The 12,167-nt window shown below is 40.6% G+C and overlaps 1 protein-coding gene across 2 annotated transcripts in view; it reads left to right on the top strand.

Moving 5' to 3' along the window:
• Positions 1–738: 738 nt before the first annotated feature.
• SACS (sacsin molecular chaperone) overlaps positions 739–12,167 on the top strand; it is a 47,219-nt gene continuing 35,790 nt past the window's right edge. For both annotated transcript variants that reach the window (XM_046028347.1, XM_046028346.1), the window contains exons 1-4: positions 739–946; positions 1,062–1,212; positions 5,342–5,429; positions 6,357–6,442. In XM_046028347.1, the coding sequence (XP_045884303.1) occupies positions 936–946; positions 1,062–1,212; positions 5,342–5,429; positions 6,357–6,442 (336 nt within the window). In that variant the 5' untranslated portion in view covers positions 739–935. The remainder of the gene's footprint in view (positions 947–1,061; positions 1,213–5,341; positions 5,430–6,356; positions 6,443–12,167) is intronic.

The raw sequence follows: 12,167 nt of genomic DNA, 5'->3' as shown, positions 1-12,167 counted from the left end.
GGAAAAGACCTATTTTCTGAAGCTTCATTCAGCTACGTACACTTTCAAATTACAAGGCAACGTAGTTATTCTTGGGTGACTCCATCAACTTTTAAGACTAGTTTCTGATTTCAAGGAGCTTGCAGGTGTGATGGGAAAACACAGGCTACCAACAGTAAAAGATACTGTTGCCAAAATAAGCTACATCTATTTTAACACGTCACAGGGTATGTTCATGTGCATAATCATATATTACTGTCTTATTGACACTCCTTCCTCTAGCAAACTGAACCACTGATCCTACTTTTGTGCCTTAGAAACAAACGGGAAACCGTGAAAGACACTTGTGTTCTGCAACCACCACGTTTCCCGCTGTGCCTAAGAGGCCACCATAAATCTTACTTGGAGATGCTTCCAGAGATTAAAAGTCTTTAGAGGCGAAGGAGACGTAGGCCCTAAGAATGTCTAGTTCTGCATTTCTCGGTACTGTTGAACTCCACCAGGGAAAATACACGTCTTCCTTCAAAGTGTGTTCTGCATACACAATCAAGAGTTTCGGGTCCTCCCGGCCGTGGCGCGTTTGCAGACGCTGGCGGCGCGGGCGGGGCGGTGCCTTTTGGGCGGGGAGGGGCCTGCAGGCGCACGTCGCTAACGGTCCAGGAGGGCGGGCGCGTGCCCGCGGACGGCGCCTCCAGGGGCCCGGGCAACCGGGAGCGCGCCGCCGCTGCAGGCCCTCGCCCCGCCTCCGAGGCCCCGGCTTCCTCTAGCCTTTCCAGCTCCGCTCCTGCGGTCGCTCCCGGGGCTGCGGCGGAGCCCGGCCGGGGCGGCGCCCGCCTGCGCCATGAGGATCCCGCGCTCCGGGCCCGCGTCGGGCCTCTCGGTGCGGCGGCGGCGGCCGTGAGTAGGCGCGGCGCGCTCGGGCGCACGCGGGCCCGAGCTCGGCGAGGACGCTCGCGATGGGGGACAGGTAACCCTGCCCGGGCCGGGCCGAGCCCAGGGCCGCGAGGCTCCCCGCCACTGGGACTCCGGGCGGGAGGGTCCCCACGTGGCCCCCACTGAAGGTCCTTTTGCCTTTTGCACAGGTGGCTCCGGGTGACCGTCCTCCCCGGCTGCGTGGGCTGTAGGACCGTGGCCGTTCAGGCGTCCTGGACCGTGCACGACATCAAGGAGCGCATCTTGGCCGAGACGGGCTTCCCGGTGTCGGAGCAGCGGCTGTGGCTCGGCGGCAGGGAGGTACGGCCCGCGGGGTCCCGCTCCTTAGTAGGACGACGGGCCCGCCTCTGTGCTCGGGGTTGTAGGGCATCCACTGTTTATCAGGAGGCTCGAGGGGAGGGAAACGGGACGGATTATATTCTTAGGTCGTGGAATGCAGATGCTCAGTTCATGGTTACCCTGGAGATAATGCTTTGTAAATAACATGCACAAAACCACACGGGTATTTTCTCGTCATTAGTTGTAATTTTAATTGATTTACCATTTCAACGTTTGTGTCACCCTGTCCCCTGCCCGCCTTTTTATCTGAATCTTCACTTCCTGAAATTAAGATAGTTTTTCGATGGGCATTATAGTCAGAGGGTTTTAACCATTACTCACGTTTTTCTTAATCGTGTTGTACATTTAGCTGGAATAATTTTCACCTTTAATGTCTTAGAGGTTTCCCCTCAGTTTTGAATCATAGGATCTTCAGACAATATTACAGAAGCTGTTAGTTTGAGGAATACATTCTCATTAAAACTTCTGAACTGCAAATGAATGAGATCAAAACTCATTGATCCTTTTCATTGTTAGTGAAAAAACTAAATTTTCTCAAAGGAGGAGTTAAATGGAAGCATTTTACTGAAAATTAACTTGTTCTTTGATCCCAAAAATGTCTTCACTTTTTTATGTGATAAAAGATCATTTCTAGGATTTAAAAGATAAAAACGTTAACAAATATGTAAGGAACACTGAGCCATACAGAATGATATTTCAAGCATTGGGTTTGTACCCAATACAAACATTGGTGAAGTACTTGACAACCTATGATTTTTAATTCCTCAGTGTAATCTTGACCTTCTGTGTACCTGTGTCCATGCCATGGTCTCTTGACCACTTAGACACAGATTTCCAGTTAAACTGCTCTGATGTTCCTCCACAGCTCAGCCCTCCTCACCAGGTCCCCCAAGGTGTTTGGTGGCCTGCAGACAGTGACTTGACGACTTTGTACAGAACCGAGGAGAAAAGCTTGTCATTCTTACCTCCTTTTCTGGGTCCATCTCTGTCTCAGCCTTCCTATGTGTACTCTTCTGGTTCTGTACCCGCTTCTTTGGTTACTTCTCAGGGTCTGCTTTGCCATCTTGTTCCTTACATGTGGTCCTCCCAAGAGGCTCAGTTGTGGCTCAGTCTTGCCATTAGAAGTGTTTTTGGAGGTGTCTGTGCAAAATACTGATAATGGATGGTGAATGTGGCTGTGGGGCATAGAATGTTTCAGACTGAGTGGGTGGGTAGGTGGGGGTCTGGTTAGGAAACTTGTGTTGTCCTGAGCTGGGGAGGTTCTAGACTATGACTGACTGTAGCGGTGAAACTGGAAGGAAAGTGTATGCAGGAGACTTTGTAAAAGTATGATTATGGCTGTTTGGCACCGAATGGCTGTGCATGTGTGTGTGCTTGTGTGTATGTGTGCAGTGTAATGAGGTAGATGTAGAATAAGAAGGTCTTGCCACGGATGTTCACAAGCCTTGAGTCAGACCCAGAAGTAATGGAATTCTTAATATGTCAGGGTAGGCAGGAAACAGAAGCTGTTGAGGAGGACTCCTTGTCACTCACTGGTTTTGGTTGGTAGTGGACGTAGTCAGCAGTAGACAGTCCTTTATCTTTCTGGGTCATCCGCCATCCTCTTTCTCCTTATCTCTCATTTGTTTCCCTGGCCTGGAAGTGGAATTTTTCAGTTCTTCACGTTACCTCCTGTCTCATGAAGAGATTGAAGCTATTCATTATAGCTGTGTATCTTCCTGATCCTTTTTCCTCTTGTACCAAATGTGGTTGAGCCTCCAATCAAGAGGTTTGAATTATCTCTGAATTGATCAAAAATGTCGTTTTTGTCAACCCTTGAATCTTAAAACCTCCTTGTGCCTTGACCACCAAACAAAGGAAGAAGTGTTGGGAGAGCCAGTTGTAATTAATATTGTATTGTTTGCATAGTAATTTGGAAAGAGTTATTGTTCCATAGTAAATGAAAAATGAGCCTATCTGCTCTGAGGTTTTTGAGGAAGGTTGAGGCTGGCATGAACACAGATCCAGATGTACAAATAATTTTACAGTCTTTGTGTTTTAAAATAATACTTATAAGGACTGAAATGGGCAACTTTTAAGATTTCATTGCCTCTGGAGATAAATAGGACCAGTGTTATTTTGCTCGGTTGGAGTGATTTTGGGTCTAGGAAGGAGAGAGGCCCAAGCGAACTCCCTTAATCTTGGCAGACTCAGGAGGAGAAAGCTGATAGCACTACTGCGCTCACCTGGCTTTGCCACTTTATTTCTCTTTGGGAGAATCACTTCCCTGTAGATAGGTCACTACAGTCCACCAAAAGCATTCACAATCAGACTCACATAGCGGGCTACATATGTTTTTACTAACATGATTCAACTCTGTGTCTTCTTCCTTTTTAAGTGTCCTTTAAGACCTGCAGACTTCTTCCTGCATTGAAAGTTTCCTTCCTGCCTGCCTTTCTTCCTTCAGATGTACCTTGGCTGTTACTAAATTGGACCAGTAATCCTTGGCTAATGCTTGGCTCTCTTTTAGTAATTAGTTAATTAACAATAGAATGAACAACCAAGATGACATCATCCAACTGGAGAGTGAGAACCCTGTTGACAGTTTATATTTACCTCTGTGCTTCTCCTCCCCAGCCCACGTGCCTGTCTTTTTTCCCTTACCCCTTCATGTTTCTTATTTTGTTGCCTGTTTTTGTGTTTTTTTTTTTAATAGTTTTATCATGAGTGTGTACGTATGTGTTTATATAAGGGACACCTATGCACATACATATCTATATATGTGTGTATCTGTAACCTAAATAACCTGAGTGATAGACTGTTTACTTTTATTGCTTATGAACTTTATAAGAATCTTGTTATTCCATATGTAGTAACCCAGAATTAGCTTTTTTACCCAGAATTTTGCTTTTTTTGAATATTATGTTACAAATATTCAACCAGAGTTACGTGCAGTTTAATTAATCCAGGTTGGTTTTTTTTTTTTTTTTGCAATATGATATGCCACTGTATCAATACGTAATAGAATTGGGTTGTTTCTAAAATTTTTGTGGTTACCAACACAAAATAACTACTATTCTTATCCATATGTCCTGTGCAGGGAGTTTTTTCTTTACGATTCAGTGGGAATATGTATATGAAAGTTCTCTATGAGCTGGAAACTGTCACAGTGTACTCAGATTTGTATTTTAGAAATGGGGACTGGAGTGATGATACGTAGAAAGTAAGGAGACCAGAGGAGAGATTATTATAAAAATCCAGAAATATAAGGAGTCTGAGCAATTGGAAATGGGAAAAGAACAAGTTAGTTCTGAGAGAAATGGGGAATGGACTTGTTGGAAACTGGAGGGTAATTGGCTGGACTGGAAGTAATTGGTAAAACATGTGGTTTGCAGAGAGAACTTCTCCCCATGGTTCCCTCTAAAGTGAAAACGTGGAAGGTGCCACTGTTAATTGAAATACAAAGTAAAAGTTGAGGGTTAAGAGTTTGGAAGGAAATCCAGTGAGGTCACTTTGGACAGGTTGAGCTTTAGGAACCTTGAAGGGTATCGGGGTGGGTTGGGTGGTAGCTAGTTGGAAATACTGAATTTTTGATATGGTAAATGATGTCATTCGCACTCTGTTGAGTGTAAGTTACGAAGTTTGATTATTCCGGTGGGATTTTGAGTAATGTTTTGCAGACCATTGACCTGTAAGAGGTCATTCCATAGTAGTACTTGAGTGGACCGCTGGGGAGAAGGTTGATCTGGCTTTGGCTTCTGAGCGGTACACTTTCGAAATGCAAAGAGAATGATTTTGTTTATTTTAATGATCCTGATTCATCATAAAACATTTAAGTTGTTTTAAAGCAGATCTTTATTTGTAATTATTTAAGGAAAAATCCTTTAGGTTTAAGTTAAAACTCTTAGGTTAAGAGAAGTCCTTTAAGTTAAATAAAATTGTTGACTAAATTTCTGTTTTTTGAAATATTCACTTCCTCAGAGCAACTTATTTCCTGATAAGAATGGTTCACAAGCATTATTTCTTACGTGAAAAAAAAAATCGAGATAGTGCGAATGTACAATTTCAGGAACAATACTGCTTTTCATACATTTTCTTTTCTTTTTTTCAGTTACCTGACTGGATCAAGATCGGAGATCTGACTTTCAAAAACTGTCATCTTTTTGTAAACCTTCAATCAAAAGGCTTGAGAGGGGGAGGTATTACTTTGACTTTACCAGGAGCATATGCCATTTTTAGTTGCATAAAGATTATATTTTGAAGGTGAAATGAAAGTATATTCCATGGATGGGATGAGGGGGTGTCCAGGCTGGAGGAAAGCAAGGGCGAATGGAGCTGGTGAATTATAAGAATGCGTGGGGTATCAGGCCCTGTGGAGCAGAGTCCTGCTGGGGCTTAGTCCTGGTGGGCACTCTGCTGAAATGATGTTGATAAATTTGTAGTGATGATTTCATTGTTTTAAGCCAGAGTTCTTTTTTAATCATATACAGTTTTGTTTTTTTTTTTCCCCTGTGCATCTGGAAGTTAACTTTTCTTTCCCCATCCTCGCTATACTTGCCTGTAACCACCTCTCTGAAGGCAAGGGGGTCAGTCAGTTCTAAGAATCTCTTGGTTAGGAAATGCCCAAGGCTATTTGAATGAACTGGCACTGAGACATTGACTAGACCAATCTCAGAATAATCAGAACATCATTTGAGTTTGAGAATATTAACAATGTCGTAATAGACATCACTATCTCTGTCTTATTATTTAGTGGCAAAGTACCCACAAAATGATGCCGTTTATTTCATTTGTTTTGGAAACTGGCAACAATTCCTGCCCTCACCCCTCTTGCTTTTTATTTTTTTGAATTAATTATCTTCTGTGATATGTAGTCTGTTTTTGAACGTTTTTTAAAACCTGAATTTTGTAGTTCAATTAAGTCTTGAGATTCAGTAAATTGAGTCTGCTTTGCTTTCTGCCGAATCCAGTTTAGTCAGGTAGATTTTCCTACCTGAGTGCTGGCGTAAAATGTATAAAGTCATAACTTATAGAATTTTACTATGTCTTGAAATCAAATAACCCATTGGTAGCAGTTATGGAATTTTTCTTTCTAAATCATTTTTTTAATGTGTTCTCTGTTTTAGGTCGATTTGGTCAGACAACACCACCACTTGTTGACTTTCTCAAGGACATTTTAAGAAGATATCCAGAAGGAGGACAGATTCTTAAGGTAGGACATTTGTTGTGTACCTGTGTGAATTTACTTGGATAAAAATGAGAGACTGTGGACTCCAAGAAACAAGCTGAGGGTTTTAGAGGGGAGAGGAGTAGGGGATTGGGTTGGCCCAGAGGACATATACTGCATGGAGCACTGGGTATTGTACATAAACCATGAATCATGGAGCACTACATCAAAAACTAATGACGTACTGTATGGTGACTAAACATAACATAATAAAAATAATAAAAAATTAAAAATGAGATGGAGTAAAATGAGTTGGAAATCTTAGTAGCATTTAACTTTTAAAAAAATTTTGTCTAGGGCGCCTGGGTGGCTCAGTGGATTAAGCCGCTGCCTTCGGCTCAGGTCATGATCTCAGCCCCGCGTCGGGCTCTCTGCTCTGCAGGGAGCCTGCTTCCTCCTCTCTCTCTGCCTGCCTCTCTGCCTACTTGTGATCTCTCTCTCTGTCAAATAAATAAAATAAAATCTTTAAAAAAAAAAATTTGTCTAGGTCTGAGTAGCAGTATTTATTTCCCTCCGTGCCTGCAGTGCCTTTGCTGGATGGGATAGGATGAAAATGCAGCCATTGTAAACACATGAGGTTTCAGGTGCAGAGGAACCCACTAAGTTGTTGTTGCTGTGATCAAGCACATTGTTGCTCTAGGAACACTCTTTTTGTCATTTTATGTCAGTATATAATGTAATCTTGTAAATGTTATGTGAAACATCTTGCAGATGTTTATAAACCAACTGGTTGACCAGAAGAACGAAATAATGCAAAACCCACATTCAGGGGCCGTGAACACATTTGACTCTTAGACTGAGAGGTTTGCCTTTTAGGAGAATTTATTTCATAGTATAATGATTTTAGTTATTTGTTTCTATTTACAGTGTATTCTTTTAGTTTTGAATATACTCACTGAAAATCAAAAGAACCCAGAAACCTGAACAACCACAAAAAAAACCAATAGTAGAAGATAAAGCAAAAATTAGATTTTGTGTTTAGCCTAATTGGGAAACTCCTTATTAATTGTAGGAAGAGATTAACTGTCATGCATTTTCTTTTCTTCTCATTAATTTATTCAGGTGTTTATTGCCTTTAACATCTTGGCCCTCGTTATATTTTCTTGTTTGGGTGCTAAGTTTTTAGAGAGGAAGGATTAGGTGTATTTAGTTGAATTTAGTCATACTCAGGCACCGATTAGGGAGATTGCTCCATCGTTAGTGATTTTTGTTTTATTTTTTAATCTTTTTCTTTGTTTTAATTAATTATTTATTTATTTACTGGCTCCGGGAGTAGAATTTACTGATTCATCCCTTACATGTAACATCCAGTGCTCATCATTACAAGTGCCCGCGCTTCTTAATACCCACCACCCATTTAGCCCGTCGCCCCACCCATTTCTCTCTATTAGCCTTGTTTGTTCTCTGTCATGAGGGATCTTTTATGGTTGGTTTCCTTTTTTTCCCTTCCAACACATTCATCTGTTTTGTTTCCTAAATTCTACATGTGAGTGAAGTCATATGGTATTTGTTTTTCTTTGCGCGACTTCTTTTGCTTAGCATAAGACATTCTAGCTCCGTGCATGTTGTTGCAAATGCAAGATTTCATTCTTTTTGATGGCTGTGTAATATTCCATTGTGTGTATATACCACATCTTCTTTATCCATTCATTAGTCAGTGGACACTCGGACTCTTTCCATAGCCTGGCTATGTTGCTATAAACACTGCAGTGCATGTATCCCTTCATGCACTTTTTTTTTTGGATAAAAAAAAAGTATTTTTGGATACTTTGGGTAAATACCTAGTAATGCTATTGCTAGATAGTAGGGTAGCCCTATGTTTAACTTTTTTAAGGAACCCCCATACTGTTTTCCAGACTGGCTGCACCAGTTTGCATTCCCACCAACAGGGTTCCCTTTCTCATCCTTACCAACATCTGTTGTTTCCTCTGTTGTTAATTTTAGCCATTCTGACTGGTGTGAGATGGTGTATCTTTGTGGTTTTGATTTGTATTTCCGTGATGATGAGTGATGTGGAGCATTTTTCCTGTGTCTGTTAGCCATCTGGATGTCTTCTTGGGAAAGGGTCTATTCATGCCTTCTGTGCATTTCTTAAGTGGATTATTTGCTTTTTGGGTGTTGAGTTTGATAAGTTCTTTAAAGAATTTGGATACTAAACCTTTATCTGATATGTCATTTGCAAATATCTTCTCCCATTCCATAGGCTGCCTTTTTGTTTTGCTGATTGTTTCCTTTGCTGTGCAGCTTTTTATCTTGGTGAAGTCCCAGTACTTCATTTTTGCTTTTGTTTCCCTTTCCTTTGGCAACATATCTAGGAAGAATTTGGTACCGCTAAGATCAAAGAGGTTACTGCCTCTGCTCTCTGCTAGGGTTCTGATGGTTTCCTGTCTCACTTTTAGGTCTTTCATCCATTTTGAATTTATTTTGGGTATGGTGTAAGAAAGTGTTCTAGCTTCATTCTTCTGCTGCTGTCCCGTTTTCCCAATACTATTTGTTGAAGTGATTGTCTTTTTTCCATTGGGGATTCTTTCCTGTTTTGTCAAAGATTAGTTGGCCGTATAGCTGTGGGTCCGTTTCCGTGTTTTCTGTTCTGTCCCATTGATCACGGTGTCTGCTCTTGTGCCAGTACCACGCTCCCTTGATGACTCCAGCTTTGTAATACAGCTTGAAGTTTGGAATTGTGGTGCTTCCAGCTTTGGTTTTCTTTTTCCAACATTACTTTGGCTATTTGGGGTCTTGTCTGGTTCCATATAAATTTTGGAATTGTTTATTGTAGCTCTGTGAAAAATGATGATGGTGGGGTGCCTGGGTGGCTCAGTCAATTGAGCGTCCGACTCTCGGTTTCAGCTCAAGACATCTCAGTTTTGTGAGATCAAGCCCAGTGTTGGGCTCTGAGCTCAATGGGGAGTCTGCCTGTGTTTCTCTCCCTCTCCCTACTCATGTGAGCACACACTCTCTCTAAAATAAATAAACCTTAAAAAAAATGCTGGTGATATTTTGTTAGGGGTTGTATTAAATGTGTAGATTGCTTTGGGTGGTATTGACATTTTAACAGTGTTCTTCCAACCCACAAGCATGGAATTTTCCCCCCACTTTTTTGTGTTCTCATAAGTCTCATTCCTAAGTGTTCTGTAGTTTTCAGAGTACGGATCTTTTACCTCTTTGGTTAGATTTACTCCTAGGTATCATGGTTTTTGGTGCAATTATATGTATAATTGATTCCTTGATTTCTTTTTCTGCTGCTTCATTATTGGTGTCTAGAAATGCAAGCGACTTCCTTACATTGATTTTATAACCTGTGCCTTTGCTGAGTTCATGTATTAGTTCTAGAAATTTTTTGGTGGGGTCTCTCAGGTTTTCTATATAGTATATCATGCTGACTATAAATAGTGAAAGCTTGACTTCTTCCTTGCCAGTTTGGATGCCTTTTATTTCTTTGTGTTGTCTGATTGCTGAGGCTGAGTACTTTATTAAACAGTAGTGGTGAGAGGGGCCATCCCTGTCTTGTTCCTGACCATAGGGGAAAAGCTCTCAGTTTTTCCCCCGAAGAATGATATTAGCTGTGGGTCTTTCATGTATGACCTTTATGATATTGAGGTATATTCCATCTATCCCTACTTGTGGAGGGTTTTTATCAAGAATGGGTACTGTATTCTGTCAAATGCTTTTTCTGCATCAAGCGAGAGTACCATATGGTTCTTATCCTTTCTTTTATTACTGTGGTATATCACGTGGTTTCATTTGCAGATATTGAACCACTCCGGCAGTCCAGGAAGAAATCCCACTTGATTATGATGAATAATTATTTTAATGTACTGTTGGATCCTATTAGCTAGTATCTTGTTGAGAATTTTTGCATCGATGTTCATCAGGGACATTAAGCTGTAATTCTTTTTTTTAATGGGTCTTTGTCTGATTTTAATCAAAGTAATGCTCGCCTCAGAGTTTGGAAGTTTTCCTTCCATTTCTATTTTTTGGAACAGTTTGAAAATAATAGGGGCACCTGGGTGGCTCAGTGGGTTAAAGCCTGTGCCTTCGGCTTGGGTCATGATCCCGGGTCCTGGGATCGAGCCTCGTGCAGAGAGCCCGCTTCCCTTCCTCTCTCTCTGCCTCCCCCTCTGCCTAATTGTGATCTTTGCCTGTCAAATAAATAAATAAAATCTTAAAAAAAAAAAATAATAGATATTAACTCTTCTTTGAATGTCTGATAGAATTCCTCGGGGAGGCCATCTGGCCCTAGACTTTTGTTTGTTGGGAGATTTTTGATTACGGATTCAGTGTCTTTGCTGATGTGTTCAAATTTTCTGTTTCTTCCAGTTTAGGTTTGGTAGTTTGTATGTGTCTAAGAATATGTCTATTTCTTCTAGATTGCTGAGTTTGTTGGCATATACTTTTTCATAATATTTTGATAGTTTGTATTTCTGTGGTGTGGGTTCTGATCTCTCCTCTTTCATTTGTGGTTTTACTTATTTGGGTCCTTTCTTTTCTTTTTGCTAAGTCTGGCTAGGGGTTTATTAGTTTTTTTAATTCTTTTAAAGAACCAGCTCTTAGTTTTATTGATCTGTTCTGTTTTTCGGTTTGTTTCTTTTTATATCATTTATTTCTGCTTTAATCTTTATTACTTCCCTTCTTCTGCTGGCTTTAGGCTTTCTTTGCAGTTCTTTTCTACCTCCTTAAGGTTTAAGGTTAGGTTGTATGAAACTTTTCATGCTTCTTGAGGTAGTCCTATATTGCAGTTTGCTTCCCTTTTAGGATTACCTTTGCTGTGTCCCAAAGGTTCTGGACTATTGTCTTTTTATTTTCATTTGCTTTTGTGTATTTTTTAATTTCTTTTTTAATTTCCTGGTTAACTCATTCATTCTTTAGTGAGATGTTCTTTAATCTTTAATCTCCATGTATTTGTGTATTTTTTCTTATGGTTGACTTCAAGTTTCATAGCATTGTGGTCTGAAAATATGCATGGTATGATCTCAATCTTTTTCTACTCATTGTGACCTGATTTGTGACCCAGTATGTGATATACTCTGGAAAATGTTCCATGTGCACTTGAAGAGAATGTGTGTTCTGCTGCTTTAGGATGAAATATTTTGAATATAGCTGTTAAGTCCAACTGGTCCAGTGTGTCATTCAAAGACATAATGTTTCCTTATTGATTTTCTGCTTAGATGATCTGTTTATTGATGTCAGTGGGGTGTTAAAGTCCCCTTACTGTTATTGTACTATTATCAGTGATTTCCTTTATGTTTGTTGTTAAATGATTTATATGTTTGGGTGCTCCCCAAGTTGAGGGCATAAATGTTTAGTTGTTGATCTTCTTGTTGCATAGGCCCTTAATTATGATATAATGTCCTTCTTCATTGCTTGTTACAGTCTTTGGTTGAAAATCTCTTTTTTCTGATTTAGGTTTGTCTTCTGTGGCTTTCTTTTGGCAGCTCTTAGCATGATAGATGCTTCTCCACCCCTTCACTTTCAATCTGTAGGTGTTTTTCGGTGTAAAAGGAGTCTCTTGTAGTTTTTGCTGTTGGCATTGCCATAGGATCAGTATAAGCTCTCCTTATTTCTTGTCTGTCCTCACTGCTCCCTCCCCTCATTTAGGGTGAATAATATAGGATAAATTATTGTGTTTTAAAGACCCATCCATTTAAAATGTAGCCACTTGATTTGGTTTGGTTTAAGTCAGCTTCTCCAGGCAGTTGTCTGTTGACTTTTC

This window comes from Meles meles, chromosome 14 (assembly GCF_922984935.1).
Source record: "Meles meles chromosome 14, mMelMel3.1 paternal haplotype, whole genome shotgun sequence".
NCBI lineage: Eukaryota > Metazoa > Chordata > Mammalia > Carnivora > Mustelidae > Meles > Meles meles.
Note: the sequence above shows the minus strand (reverse complement) of the source record. Positions and strands in the feature narration are given on the sequence as shown.